This window comes from Microcaecilia unicolor, chromosome 13 (assembly GCF_901765095.1).
Source record: "Microcaecilia unicolor chromosome 13, aMicUni1.1, whole genome shotgun sequence".
Classification (NCBI taxonomy): Eukaryota; Metazoa; Chordata; class Amphibia; order Gymnophiona; family Siphonopidae; genus Microcaecilia; species Microcaecilia unicolor.
In genome coordinates, this window is record NC_044043.1 from 103696872 (window position 1) to 103711928 (window position 15057).

Genomic DNA, 15057 nt, shown 5'->3' on the forward strand with positions numbered 1-15057 from the left:
AAGGTGGTATATTTTTTATTTTACAAAAATTATCTGGTTTAGTTTGTTTGGTAAGTGCTTAAACACAACATTATTCATACTTTTGTTATATTTATGTGACTTGATTTTCTTGGTAAATGTACACTGAAGTGATTTGCAGTCAAGGAAAAATAAAGATCCCATTTGGAGAGTAAGACAAGGCTGAAGTTGCATCCCATTACCCGTGCTTTGTACGTAGTATATACAGTATTATAAATGGTATTCCATTCCCGATTAATAACTTTGTCAGAGGGACTAGTACAATCTCTGATCCTTTTACGTCTTATCATACTCTGATGACTTTACTTTCTTCTGTTGCAGAGCGGCTCCCTCAGAAGCTGAATGGTTCAGCATGAGACACTCTGCTAATATTGATGCTAAAATTAACAAGACTGACACAGCAAAACCGAAAGTGGTGAATGGGGAGAAACTGTGGCCACTGGAGAGGGACACAGTGATTGAAGTCAGGATGATCTCGCCTAGTACAGAAACCAATGATGAGAAGGTAAGTTAAGCAGATGAGTTCAGAGAGAAGTTGATATTAAGTTCAGTTAACTGCATAAATCTTTTTTTTTGTTGTTGTTTTTTAAAAATTTGACTGGAAATTGTGATGTCTGAATCAGTTACCCTTTTAGGCGCATGTGTTCTGGGAGCAGGGCTAAAACATGTGTGCATAGTGCTGAATATTGGTGTTTTTTGCTTATCATTTAGGGGCCGATATGCAGACCATGGGAAGCAGCCCGGCTAACTCTCGAGGTTGGCAGTGATACTGGATATTCAATCCTGGGCCGTTTCCAGTGGGTTTTTTTCCCTGGGCATATGTAGAACATCAGTGCTTACAGCAAAACTGTTCTGCGCATGTGCTATGTGCTTTCCCTACTGAGCCGCTTGCAGAATTTCTGTGCATCTCATTTGCATGCAGTTTCCTTTGCGCATCAATCACTGTATCAAGCTCAGTAAGTTCAGCCACAGCTATAAACGCACGTGGTATTTAAGGACAACTTTTGAGCATCTGGACTCAGGTACTTAGTGGTCCTACGTACTCACCAGGGCAGAGCAGCTCAAATCCATTTAAAGATATCAAGATAACTTACCTGAATATCTTTAAGCAGGTGATTGCCTTGCTACAATGGGCTGCAGAGTTGATCGTCATTGAGATAAATAGTATTGTATGTATTTTGAGGGAGGGGGAAGGTGGCTATATGATTAGTGAGAAGTCATATGTTTGCTGGTGAGAGGAAATTGTTTCTGTTCTAACAGCTTATTAGACATTTACACACCAAGATAAACACAGCTATAATGTTCTCTCTTCTTACATCTGAAACTATTTCAGCATTGCTGCCTTTCAAGGTTAACATCCCAGGTTGGCAAAAGTGTTAGGGCTGGGAGCCATGCTGATTCTCCTGTGGAGATATGAGAGGCGGGAGGAGGGGGGTCTTCCTGACCCAGGGATTCATCCAAGGGACAGGTGAGAATTTAAGGGACATGCTTTTTCCAGCCCTTTTCCTCCAGACTCATATTGTATGAATTGATTGGGAGGTGGGGAAACGGGGTGCAAACTTTCTGTCTTGGTTTTCTTCCTACTATCCCAACATCATCTGCTCTCATTCCAGATACTGACTCTTAAGTGCTTTTTTTCTTTGAAAGTATGGCATTTATGCATAAGAAGGAGATGTTTTAGGTCTACCCATGTAATCTTGGACAAGCCTGGGACTTCAAGGTAGTCTGCTGCCTGAGGCAAAGGATGAGGTGGTCCCCCTCCCCCTTCAAGGTACCCAAAAGAAATGGCCCCCTCAGAACTCTGGTTAGGGAGTAGAGAGGGGGTGACAGTACCCTCATTCAGAGCATTGGCCATAAAGTTAAGAAACATAGAAACATGACAGCAGAAAAAGGCCAAATGACCCATCCAGTCTGCCCATCCTCTGTAACCCCCAATTCTACCTGTTCCTAAGCGATCCCACGTGCTTATCCCATGCCTTTTTAAATTCTGGAACAGCCCTAGATTCCACCACCTCCACCGGGAGGCCATTCCACGCCTCCACCACCCTTTCTGTGAAATAATACTTCCTTAGGTTACTCCTAAGCCTATTCCCTCTTAACTTTGTCACATGCCCCCTCATTCCAGAGCTCTCCTTCATTTGAAAAAGGCTCTCTTCCTGTACATAAATGCCCTTGAGATATTTAAATGTTTCTATCATGTCTCCTCTCTCCCAGAGTATACATGTTGAGGTTCATAAGCCTATCCCTATAATCTTTGCATTCAAGACCGCTTACTAATTTCATAGCCGCCCTCTGGACCGACTCCATCCTGTTTATATCCTTCCGTAGGTGCGGTCTCCAGAACTGCACTCAGTACTCCAAATGGGGCCTCACCAGAGACTTATACAACAGCACTATCACCTCCTTTTTCCTGCTGGTCATGCCTCTCTTTATGCACCCAAGCATCCTTCTGGCTTTGGCCGTTGCTTTTTCTACCTATTTGAAAGCTTTAAGGTCATCAGACACAATCCTGCTCTTCCTTCACACACTGAAGCACTTCACCCTCTATACTGTACAGTTCCCTCGGATATTTGTGACCCAAGTGCATGACCCTGCATTTTTCGGGATTAAACCTTAGTTGCCAGATATCGGTCCATTCCTCTAGCTTTGCTAGGGCTTTCCTCATGTCATTCACAACCTCCAGGGTGTCCACCTTGTTGCAGAGTTTAGTATCATCTGCAGAGACAAACCTTACCAGACAGCCCCTCCGCAATATCGCTCACAAAGACGTCAAAAAGAGCCGGCCCTAGGACCGATCCCTGCGGTACTCCACTGACGACATCCTTTTCTTCAGAGCAAGCTCCATTTACCACTACCCTCTGTCTCCTACCAGTCAATCAATTTTTAACCCAATCTGTTACTCTAGGTCCCACACCAAGGGCACTCAATTTATTTATCAGTCGCCTGTGTGGAACCATGTCAAAGGCTTTGCTGAAATCCAAATATACCACATCAAGCGCCCCTCCTACATCCAACTGTTTGGCCACCCAGTCGAAGAAGACAGTCAGATTCGTCTGACATGACCTGCCACTAGTGAAGCCAAACTGCCTTGGGTCCCGCATTCCATGTAGTTCAAGAAAGCTCACAATCTTCCTCTTTAGAAGCGTTTCCATTAGCTTACTCACCACCGAGTTCAGACTGACAGGTCTGTAATTCCCAACCTCCTCCTTACTTCCACTCTTGTGCAGAGGAACCACATTTGCTCTTCTCCAGTCTGCCGGGACCACTCCAGTATCTAAGGAAGCATTGAAGAGGTCCGTCAGCGGAGCCGACAGAACTTCTCCAAGTTCCTTAAGCACCCTCGGGTGTATCCCATCAGGCCCCATCACTCTGTCTAATTTTAGTTTGGCGAGATCCTCATGAACATAGTCCTCCGTAAACTGGTCTTGGTCTACCATACATCCATCGCCTTTAGCCTTTGTTTTCTGCAGCCCTACCCCCGGTCTTTCATTTGTGAACTCAGAGCTAAAATAATCGTTAAGCAGTTCAGCTTTATCCTTATCATCTTCCACATATTTCTCTCCCTCAGCTTTGAACCTCACAATGCTATTATGGCCCTTCCTCTTGTCACTTACATATCTGAAAAAGGTCTTGTCCTCCAATTTATACCGTATTAGCTATCTTTTCCTCCATTTGCCTCTTCGCTTATTTAGGTATTCTCTCCTGTCCTCATCTTTCTGAGACACCTTGTAACGTGCAAAGGTTAGCCTCCTTCCCCTTATCTTTTCAGCTACTACATTCAAGTACCAGAGAGGCCTTCTTTTCCTCTTACTTTTATGTAATTTTCTAACATAAAGGTTAGTCGCCTTTAACATAGCTCCTTTCAGTCTTGTCCATTGCTGTTCTACATCCTTCAGCTGTTCCCATCCCGTTAACTGTTCCTTGAGAAATTTCCCCATCTCGGCAAAGTCAGTTCCTTTGACATCCAGGACCTGCAATCTCGAATGAGCCCTCTCTTCTGTTTTAATATTGAACCATACCATACGATGATCACTAGATGCCAAATGGTCCGCCACCTTAATGTCAGAAACGTACTCTCCATTCGTAAGCACCAGGTCCAGAACAGCTCCATCCCGCGTCGGTTCCGTCGCACACTGCCAGAACAATTCTTCCTGTAGGGAATCTAAGATCTCTTTGCTTCTAGATAACCCCACAGCTGGGACACCCCAATCAACATCCAGCATATTGAAGTCACCTATCAGTAGTACTTCACCTTTCCTAGCTATCTTGTGGATGTCTTCAATTAAGTTCCTGTCCATTTCCTCCGACTGTGAGGGTGGTCTGTATAACACTCCAATATAGATACATTTTCCTTTCCCTCTTTCCAGTTTAACCCACAACGCTTCTTCCCTACCCCACATGTCCTGCAGTTCTGTCACTTGGATATCCTTTTTAGCATATAATGCCACACCTCCACCCTTTTTTCCTACCCTGTCCTTCCTGAATAGATTATAGCCAGACATAGCAACATCCCAGTCATGGTTCTCCGTGAACCATGTCTCTGTGACTGCCACTAAATCCAAGTCCGCTTCCATCGTTGTAGCCTCAAGATCTAGAAGTTTTCCCAAACTATGGGCATTGGTATACAAGGCTCTCCAGATTTTCCTCTTTTTATTCACTTCTGTAGAGGTATTAGATGTCCTACCTTCCTTGGGGTTAATTATGGCTTCATGGCCTTTTATTTATTTATTGCATTTGTATCCCACATTTTCCCACCTATTTGCAGGCTCAATGTGGCTTACATAGTACCGTGGTGGCGATCGCCAATTCCAGTATGACAGATACAGAGTGATATTGTAGTAAGGTTCGTGTGCGACAGACATCTTGGAGAATAAGGAGGAAGGGTTAAGTTATGTCCAGTTCGAGTATTAGTTTTGTTGTGTTGCAGGGTCAAGGCATTTAAGTTGGGTCATTTGGGTTTTTTGTTTTTTGAACAAGTTAGTTTTTAGTGATTTCCGGAAGTTTGATAGATCATGCGTTGCTTTCATGGTGTTTGGTAGTGCGTTCCATAGTTGTGTGCTTATAAAGGAGAAGCTGGATGCATAGGTTGATTTATATTTAAGTCCTTTGCAGCTTGGGTGGTGGAGGTATAAGTATGTGTGTGTTGATCTTGTAGTGTTTCTGGTTGGTAGGTCAATGAGGTTCGTCGTGTATCCCGGGGTCTCGCCGTAGATAATTTCATGAACTAGGGTGCATATTTTAAAGGCAAAACATTCTTTGATCGGGAGCCAGTGTAGTTTTTCACATAGGGGTTTGGTGCTTTCGAATCTCGTTTTTCCAAATATAAGTCTTACTGCGGTGTTTTGAGCAGTTTGGAGTTTCTTTATGGTTTGTTCTTTGCATCCCACATAGGTTCCATTACAGTAGTCTAGGTGGCTTAGTACCATTGATTGTACCAAGTTGCGGAATATTGCCCTCAGGAAGAAAGGTTTTATTCATTTGAGTTTCCACATTGATTGGAACATTTTCCTTGTTGTAGTTTTCGCTTGGGTTTCAAGTGTGAGTTTTCGGTCGATTGTAACTCTGAGAATTTTTATTTATTTTTTTGTTACATTTGTACCCCGCGCTTTCCCACTCATGGCAGGCTCAATGCGGCAGGCAATGGAGGGTTAAGTGACTTGCCCAGAGTCACAAGGAGCTGCCTGTGCCAGGAATCGAACTCAGTTCCTCAGTTCCCCAGGACCAAAGTCCACCACCCTAACCACTAGGCCACTCCTCGGAAACAGGGAGGGTGTAATCTGGTGTGTTTATTTTGTTTGTTCATGTTGTATTAGGATGTGAGGATGAAACAGTGTGTTTTTTCTGCGTTTAGATTTAGTTGAAATGCATCCGCCCATGAGTTCATGATTTCCATCAATTTTAGTTTAAAGCCCTCTTTAGTACTTTAGCCAGCCTGTTGCTGAAGATACTCCTTCCCTTCCTTGACAGATGGACACCATCACCGCTCAGTACCTCTTGGAAAATCATGCCATGGTCTACGAAACCAAAGCCCTCTCATCAGCACCAACCGCGCAGCCAAGCATTTGTCTCCAAGATGTGAGCTTCTCTCATTCGACCTTTACCTTTGACAGGGAGGATCGATGAGAACACTGCCTGCACACCTAGATGCTTCACCCTCTGACCCAAAGCCATGAAGTCTCATAGGATACTTAGCTGTATCATTTGTGCCAACATGGATGAGTAGCATAGGAGCGTGGTCCGTAGGCTTGATGAGTCTAGGCAATCTTTCCACAATATCGCAAATCTTGGCACCAGGCAGACAGCACACCTCTCTGGACAACATATCTGGCCGACAGATGGGTGCTTCGGTACCCCTGAGAAGTGAATCTCCAACCACCACTACCTTTCACTTTCTTTGGGCCAATTTTCCGGCTGTGATTCAGTAATTCAGATGCATGTATCATGCAACCTGCTGATGAGAACAGATGCTGAGCATAAGCCAAACAGTTACCACATTGGATTCATACTTAACAAGTACAAACCTTTATCACACTTTAGTAAACAGGCTCCTCAGGTGACCACCAGGTCCTCCGTTCTAGCAAAGTATACAGACACCAAAACCAGGAAGGCTATTGCTGAAAACAAGCAGCCTCCTTATAGTTTGACAAGACCGTGATCATTCCATTCAGGTCGCACCATCCCAATGCAGCCACATCACCACCCATAGACCTTCTAACTGCTGCTCTGGGCAAGGACTTCACTTCTTTCTTGGACGTTGGTTATAGACTTACCATGACCATTAAGGCCATAATAGCCACCTTTTGTATGGAGCAGACTTCCAAAGGTACAGACTTACTTGATCAGAAAGGTATGATTGTTCCACATTCTCCGTTTTAAAATTTTCTTTTGTGCAAGTGTAATTCTTACCTATAAATCTCTCTCTTAAGATATTTCTAAAATTGGCATTAAAATAATTGTTTTTTTTATTTATTTTTGACTGCATTTTAGCCCCCAGAGAAACTAGTTTTATGTGTTTGCAGGTCACTGTTGCCTATTATGGACCAGGTGCAGATGCTCCAATAGACAAAGCTGGGGTTTACTTCACTGCAATTGGTAAGTATGTGGCTTGTGGTTTTAATTTTAAGAATCGCAGATAACAATGAATAATAACAATCATCATAATAAATCTGTTTACTAAAGTGTGTTAAGTTATCACACTTAACCTGCATTAGCTGCAAAATTAATGCACAGAAAGAGCCAAGCCTGCAGGGTAACTGTTGGAGTTGTGCCCATCAGTTATTATACAGGGCAGACACAAAGGGGGTACATCTGTAAGCAGCTGCCTAATTCTAGGTGGTAAGAAAACACAAAAAGGACAATATTCTAGTTGTTTACATGCATAAGTGACCACTTAACGTGAGTGAATGAGCTCATAGAACTTAATAGGGTTTGGTATACTGCTTTTAAGGCAGCTTTCAGAGCGGTTCACAATGTATATCGTGGAAGAGTGGACACCGTCATTTCATGGGTGTGTACTTGCTGGTGGGCAAGTGCACAGATAATGCTTGTAAACTGTTCTATTCATTCTGTTTTTGGTTCTCTTATCTGCAATGCTTCTTCCTCAGGCTTACAACCAGCGAAGCTTCCTTCTCTCACTTCATTACCAGACTTTTTTGCAGAGAACGTGCACAAACTGTGAAGTTTTTCTTCCCTACCTCTATCGGTACCACTTTCATGTACATACGGGCCAGATTCTACCAATTCATCTGCCTTATCACCAACTGTTTTTTTTTGTTTGTTTGTTTTTCTCCAAAATGAGATTCATTTCATTCTCAGACATTAGCTTCTTTGAGTAAGGCTTTGATGTCTCTAAGAATTACTTTCTGTTCTTTAGATCCACTTCCGTCTGCTTGGATCAAATTGTCTAATTTGTTATCCTTGGCTAATTCTAGTCTAATGCATGGTCAAGTTCAACTGGATTGGAAAGTATCATCTGTCAAACCAGTTTTGAAAAAGCCCACTCTTGATCCATCTCTACCCAACTCTAGATCCATCTCTACCCATTAACTACAGGTCGTTTCTAACTTGTGCTTCGTATTAAAGGTAGTTGAGAAAGTGGTATTCTAACAGCTTAATCACTTTGTGGATCAAACACTAGTTTTACACCTTAGACAATCAGGTTTCAGGGCTACCTGCAGTACTGACACTATTCTAGCATCTGTTCTTCATGAGGTGAGATCAAATCTGAATAGTCTCTACTTACCTTTAGCTGTTTCTTTACATCTTTCCACAGCATTCAATTTGTTAGATCATTTGCTGCTTCTTCTGCAGGTACAATCTTTGGGGATTTCTGGTATGGTGTTACATTGGTTTGCTTCTGTGTGAGGGCCATATACTGACACCAGTAGAATCTCTGTTCCTTGCAAGTTAATCCTAATTCCCACGTATCTGCCCTCGCTATCTTTGAATGCTAATTTGGCTGTGCACATTAAGGCTTTATGTATAAGAATTGCTGTCCCACTGCGTCTGCCGGTAGCTGGCGAGTAAAACACCTCTCCTACCCAACCCCGTTTTAGTTTCTCATGTTCCTCCCCTGACAGTCTGGTCTCCTGTAGGCAAGCAATTCCCACTTGGTGGCGTCTAAGAGCGACCAAGATCTTTGTTCTTTTGACTGGAGAAGTGATGCCACAGACATTCCAGGAGATCAGACGTGTCCTACCACTCATATTTGAACCCTCTATGGGATCTGCCCAGATGTTTCAGTTTAAGATAGCCCCTGGGGCTCCCAGCCACACCCCAGGCGCTACAGAAAGGTCCCTCTCTCCACCACCCCCACCATTCACATGCTTCTTTTACGCCCTCACCTGATGCACCAGGATCTCTGCTAACCCGACTCCCCGCCTCAATCAGATTTTGGTAATTTCCCCCCCTTCCCTTGTCTAACCCTTCCCTACCCTCCCCACCCCCCTGTCTCATCCCCAAACTCTCCACTAAACCCTTACCCAGAAAAACACACCTGGATGAATCTATGGGAGCCTCTGCCATGCTCAAGGCCCACCGCCCCATCTCTTTCCAGTGTTAGTTGCTTCTCTTTAGTTGCTCCTGATTGCGTGATAGTGGCATTCAGTGCCTGAAATGTGAGTCCATGTAATGCTACTTTCATTCCGCTGGTTGGTCCCCGCTGTGCTCCTGCTTGTGCTGCTCCAACTTGGCTATGTGGGCTTGTGCTGTGGTCACGGAGTCGTAATTCTGCCACTTGCCATTATGGCGTATTTTTAGGACCACTGGGTAAATAAGCATGAATTGTACTTGCATGTCATGTAGTCGGCGGCACAGCGGGGTGAACTTCTTCCTGCGTTCCTGTAGTGAGGCTGAGAAGTCCTGGAAAATGCGAATGAGCTTTCCATCATAAGTTGTGGTGTCTCGCTTGAGCCGATAGCCCCGCAAGATTTCCATCTTATGTATATAGTTGTGAATCTTTATGATTACGGGTCGTGGGGTCTGTCGGCCATCTTGGACGCGGCCCAGCCGATGTACCCGCTCCAAGCAGAGAGCCCCAGCATGGTCGGACAGCGCAAACTCTGAGGTCAGCCATTTTTCGACTACTGTGGCCAACACTGAGTCCCCCACAGACTCTGGTATTCCGATGAGTCTGAGGTTACTGCGACGCGCTCTATTTTCAAGCTCGTCGACTTTGTCTGTTAGAGCGCCCACCGTCTTTTGTAACTTGTCAATCTGTGCTGGTATGGGCTGGTGCGCGTCCTCCAGCTCGGATACTCTCCGCTCTAGCTCTCCCGTCCTCTGTATCGTCTCTGCCAGTGTATTTTCGAACCCTGACAGCTGCGTGGAGAGTTTTTCGAATCGCGGCTCCAGAGCCTGGGTCAGCAGTTTTTCGAAGCGCGGTTCCAGCGCCTGGGCAACCGCCGTTGTGAGTTGCGCTATTTGCTCTGCTGAGAAGCTCTGTCCGCCTGGTGGCGGGGCCTTCACTTCACTAGCTTCCGCTGCCCGTTGTTTTTCTTTCTCTTTTTTTGCGCTCCGCGCTGGCAGGACTTTGGATGTTGCTTCGACATACTTGTCCATGGTCCTCTGGAGGGATTATCAGCGTGAGTAGGTCACTGATTTTATAATTTCAGAGCTTTTAAGCAATTTGGAGCGGAGGGCCTCGGAGAGCAAAAGACATGCGTCTTTCCTCCCTCAGTGCATCACGTGACTCTCCCTGGTGTTACATTGGTTTCATTCATTTGTCACTGACTGTTCTTTTTTTTTTTACATTTAATCACACTCTTCAGAATGAGGAGTTCCGCAGGGATCTATTCTTTCTCCTTTTTTGTTCAGTATTAAGTCCTTTAGCCACTATTATTGAAGAGTTTTGTATCTCTTTTTGTGTGTATTCTGATGACATTGTCTTAAGAGGTTCACCCTCTTAATCAAGATCTCCAACGCTGCTTACGCACAATTGCCTGGTGGCTCATGGACTACTTCCTTGTGCTGAACCCTGCCAAGACAGTTAGCTGGTCCTCTTTTGTTGCCAGAAAATGTACTAAAATCGGTTAGCGGGGTTTAAAAAAGTTTTGGGTGGCTTCCTGAAGGAAAAGTCCGTAGACCATTATTAAAATGGACTTGGGGAAAATCCACTGCTTATTTCTAGAATATCAAATTAAATAAAAGTAGAGCTACAATACAGAGAAGTAGCTACTACCGTAGGCACGTGCTGCTACGGGGGGAATATTAAGTTTAACTAAAGGAGAAGTCTCATATATCTTATGCAGCTGATTTCACTCCACCTTATGGTGGGTCTTAAACGCTGTGTACAGTATTAATCATCGACTCTCCTTCCCCCTCCCACCTACATTGATAATGCACAACTACTATTCAGTAATTTAATGCCTACAGGAGCGAACTAATCAAAGTCTTATTGATGTCTATGACTGCGCTTTACTTATCTGTGTTGGTCGGCATGCCTCTATTTCCCTGACAGGTGCCTGTTTCGCAAGGACGCTTTGTCAAGGGGAATCGATGGCACTGGACCTAAAAAAATGAAAAAACATTGTAAAGCTGTGCCATACCTGACTTCAAAGACAAACTCTAAAAATAAGTACAAGGCTTACCGTTACACCTTATTAGCGCTGTCTCCACACCATACGTTACAAATACAAAATGGCGGTGGCGTCTATTTAAAAAAGGACAAACCAGAACCAGCTGTTTGGAACCTTCCACTGCCTACCTCGCAACTCAAAATAACCCACAAACACCCAAACAGCTGGTTAATTGCTACGAATTTAAATGAAACACCCCCAATGTAAATAAGTATTCAAACCCACTGGCTGTAATGTATTTAAATGATATATCCAGTACATCTCCCTCTGTAGTAGTCTTCTAACATAATCACCACCCCTCAACATGGGATTTACCTGTTCTATCACCATGCACTGCAAACTGTCAGTTGAATGATTACACAATGATTAACTAGTGGAGCTCCTAGATTAAGCGCCAAAATTCTAGACCGATGTTTGGTCATTCTAGCATGTAATGACCTGGTCGTTTTCCCGATATTCACCTTATTGCATGGACATCGTATGTAATATACCACGCCTACTGATCTACAAGTAGTGCTTTGATTTAAGGTGTATATCTCTCTGTTATGTGTAAAATTATCTGTTTCAATCGTAAGGACACAAGTTTTGTAGTGTGTTTTGTGGAATTTGTGATGGCCGACTACTAGTGGAGGTGTGTTGACAATATTCTCTGGTAGTACCGCTGGGCTGAGGATTTCTTTCAAGTTCTTTGATCTTGAAAAGGCAGTTCTTAAACGAAAACTCTCAAACATTGGGTGTGACCTCATAATATCCCAGTGTTGGCGCACAATATGAGCCGCAGCTTCGCCTCCCGGTATAAATTTCATTATAAACGTCATGATAAGATCTTCATTCTGATGACATGATCTGGGTTATAATAACAAGTCTCTATTATTGTATTTTGCGTGACGGTATGCTTTTTTCAAAATCTTAACTGGATAATTTCTCTGTATAAGTTTCTCACTAAATTGCTGCGCTTGGATCTTATAATCTGTAGATGATGTACATATTCTTTTGAAACGGAGGTGTTGCGAGAATGGTAAACTCTCTTTCGTAATGCTTTGGGGTGGCAACTGCCAAAATCCAAAATAGTATTGTTTTCTGTAGGTTTGGTAAACACTGTGGTGGTAAACTCTCCCTGTTGTAACTGTATATTAACATCAAGGAAATGTATCTCATTGTGTGATCAAGACAGAGTAAATTGTATTTTTGGATGGCAACAATTTAACCAAGTGTGAAAAACCAATAGTTCCGCTAGACTACCAGACCATAATAAAAACTCGTCATCAAAGTATCGACGCCAGATGACAATTTTAGAAAAAAGAGGAGAAAGATGTAACCAATGTTCCTCAAATGCTGCCATATACAGGTTAGCGAGAGTGGGAGCAAAAGTTGCTCCCATGGCAACCCCTGATTTTTGCAAAAATAATTTCTTCTTAAACATGAAAAAATTATTGCACAAAGCTGTCTTTGCCAATCTCAAAATAAAGTCAGTGGGTACTTCGTGCGGTCTTTGACGATTTTCTAATGCTCTTTCAATTTCCTTAAGTAATTCATCCTGGGGTATCATGGTATACAAGGACTTTATATCCAACGTGACCATAAGCACATGGACGTCTCTCAATTGAATATCCTGCAAGAGTGAAAGAAAATGAGTGGTCTCTTTGTTGAATGATGGGCTTCTCGTTGTGATCTCATGCAAAAATGAGTCCACATATACAGAGAGGGGTTCAAAAAGGGACTCCCAAGATGACATAATGGGTCTCCCTGGAGGGTTCTATGTGTCCTTGTGCACCTTTGGTAGAATGTACAGTACTGGTATAACCGGTGTTTTATTATTCAGATACTGAAACTCTCTCACGGTCAAAAAACCTTTGTCAATACCTGTCTGAAATGATTTTTTGCAGATCTTTTGTAGGATCTACAGATAATTCTTGATATGCCATGGTGTCCGATAATTGCGAATTCACTTCATCTTCATACCTGTTTCTATCCATGACAACTGTGGCACTGCCCTTGTCAGCTTTTTTAATGACAATATCCTGGTTATTCTTCAGTGACCACAGTGCCCGGCATTCAGCTCTACTTAGATTGTCTCTGTATCCCCTATACTCCTCATTGTAAAATTTGTGTACATCACGGAGGACCAATTGCTTGAATACTTGCACAACCGGATCCAAGGGGATCGGAGGAATCCAACATGACTTATTATATACACTGGAGCGAGATTCAGGGATATCCTGGCCCTTGAAGTAAATTCTCAATTGCAAGACACTTATAAATTTTTCGAGGTCAACCCTAAATTGAAAGGGATCAAAACCTGTTGTTAGCACAAAAGAAAGACCTTTGGAAAGCAGAGTAAATTCTGCTTCTGTTAATGTGGTATTTGATAGGTTCATGACATTAAATGTTATGAGAATTGCGACCGAGTCCTCGGTCGTGACCGTGGTGCTCCTCTGTTCCCTCCTCGCTTGTTGCCTCTGCCTCTCGGACCTCGTGGCCGTCTCCCGACTAAAAAAATCATCAGAATCACTGCTCCCAGATGCACTATCTGAGAATTGGAAAGGTTTCTGAATCCTTGGTCCCAATGCAGTCGCATCACCATCTGTATATTCTTTTTGCTCAGCCGGGTAATGTCTATCATACATCCACGGATATACACGTTGGTTAGCGTAGTCTTGCTTGTCTCTGGCAAGTTTCTTGAGTTTGGATCTGTGAAAAGTCTCTTTAAATTGCTCAAGTGTCTTTTTTAACTGTGTATGTTTTTGCTGGAACACCTGCTCAGATACCCCTTGTTTTAAACGCTCCAGTTCTTTATCCAGTAGGTCTTTCTCTTGTTTTAAAGCCATGCGGGATTGTTCTATAATAAGGAGCAAGAGATCTAACGAACATTTGTTTAAAATCATGTTCCATTTCGTCACAAACTCTTCTTGCTATTTGAATATCTGAGGGGCTTTATTTAAACATAATCCTCTCGGGATCTGTTCCTGCTTGCAGTATTCCACCAATGCTGAGCAATTCATTTCTAATTTCAAGGTAGACTTGAAATTTGATAGGACGGTTTCCCAATCTGTTTCCAGGCTGTCACTGCCTAATGATAAAAATTCTGTCGTACTTTGTAATAATTCTGAAGCTGAATCAGTGCTGGTGTTTGTGGGGTTATTTTGAGTTGCGAGGTAGGCAGTGGGAGGTTCCAAACAGCTGGTTCCGGTTTGTCCTTTTTTAAATAGATGCCACCGCCATTTTGTATTTGTAACGTATGGTGTGGAGACAGCGCTAATAAGGTGTAACGGTAAGCCTTGTACTTATTTTTACAGAGTTTGTCTTTGAAGTCAGGTATGGCACAGCTTTACAATGTTTTTTTCATTTTTTTAGGTCCAGTGCCATCGATTCCCCTTGACAAAGCGTCCTTGCGAAACAGGCACCTGTCAGGGAAATAGAGGCATACCGACCAACACAGATAAGTAAAGCGCAGTCATAGACATCAATAAGACTTTGATTAGTTCGCTCCTGTAGGCATTAAATTATTGAATAGTAGTCGTGCATTATCAATGTAGGTGGGAGGGGGAAGGAGAGTCGATGATTAATACTGTACACAGCGTTTAAGACCCACCGTAAGGTGGAATGAAATCAGCTGCATAAGATATATGAGACTTCTCCTTTAGTTAAACTTAATATTCCCCCCATAGCAGCACGTGCCTACGGTAGTAGCTACTTCTCTGTATTGTAGCTCTACTTTTATTTAATTTGATATTACAAACAGTATCAGTAGAGACTTAGCTGTTGTTTATTGACAGTATTTCTAGAATAAGCAGCATTAAATGTATGTACTGTTTTGGGATCTTGCCAGGTACTTGTGACTTGAATTGGCCACTGTTGAAAACAGGATGCTGGGCTTGATGGACTTTCAGTCTGTCCCAGTATGGCCATACTTATGTACTTACCATTAACCTTCTCTTTGCTTCATGTACAATTTCTCATTCAT

At 43.1% G+C, this 15057-nt stretch overlaps 1 protein-coding gene across 1 annotated transcript in view; it reads left to right on the forward strand.

Annotated features, from left to right (window-relative positions):
- The window catches only part of LOC115456573 (protein-arginine deiminase type-2-like), a 194994-nt gene that overhangs the window by 39148 nt on the left and 140789 nt on the right, over positions 1–15057 (forward strand). The window contains exons 2-3 of the mRNA XM_030185746.1: positions 340–523; positions 7038–7110. Of these exons, the coding sequence (XP_030041606.1) occupies positions 340–523; positions 7038–7110 (257 nt within the window). The remainder of the gene's footprint in view (positions 1–339; positions 524–7037; positions 7111–15057) is intronic.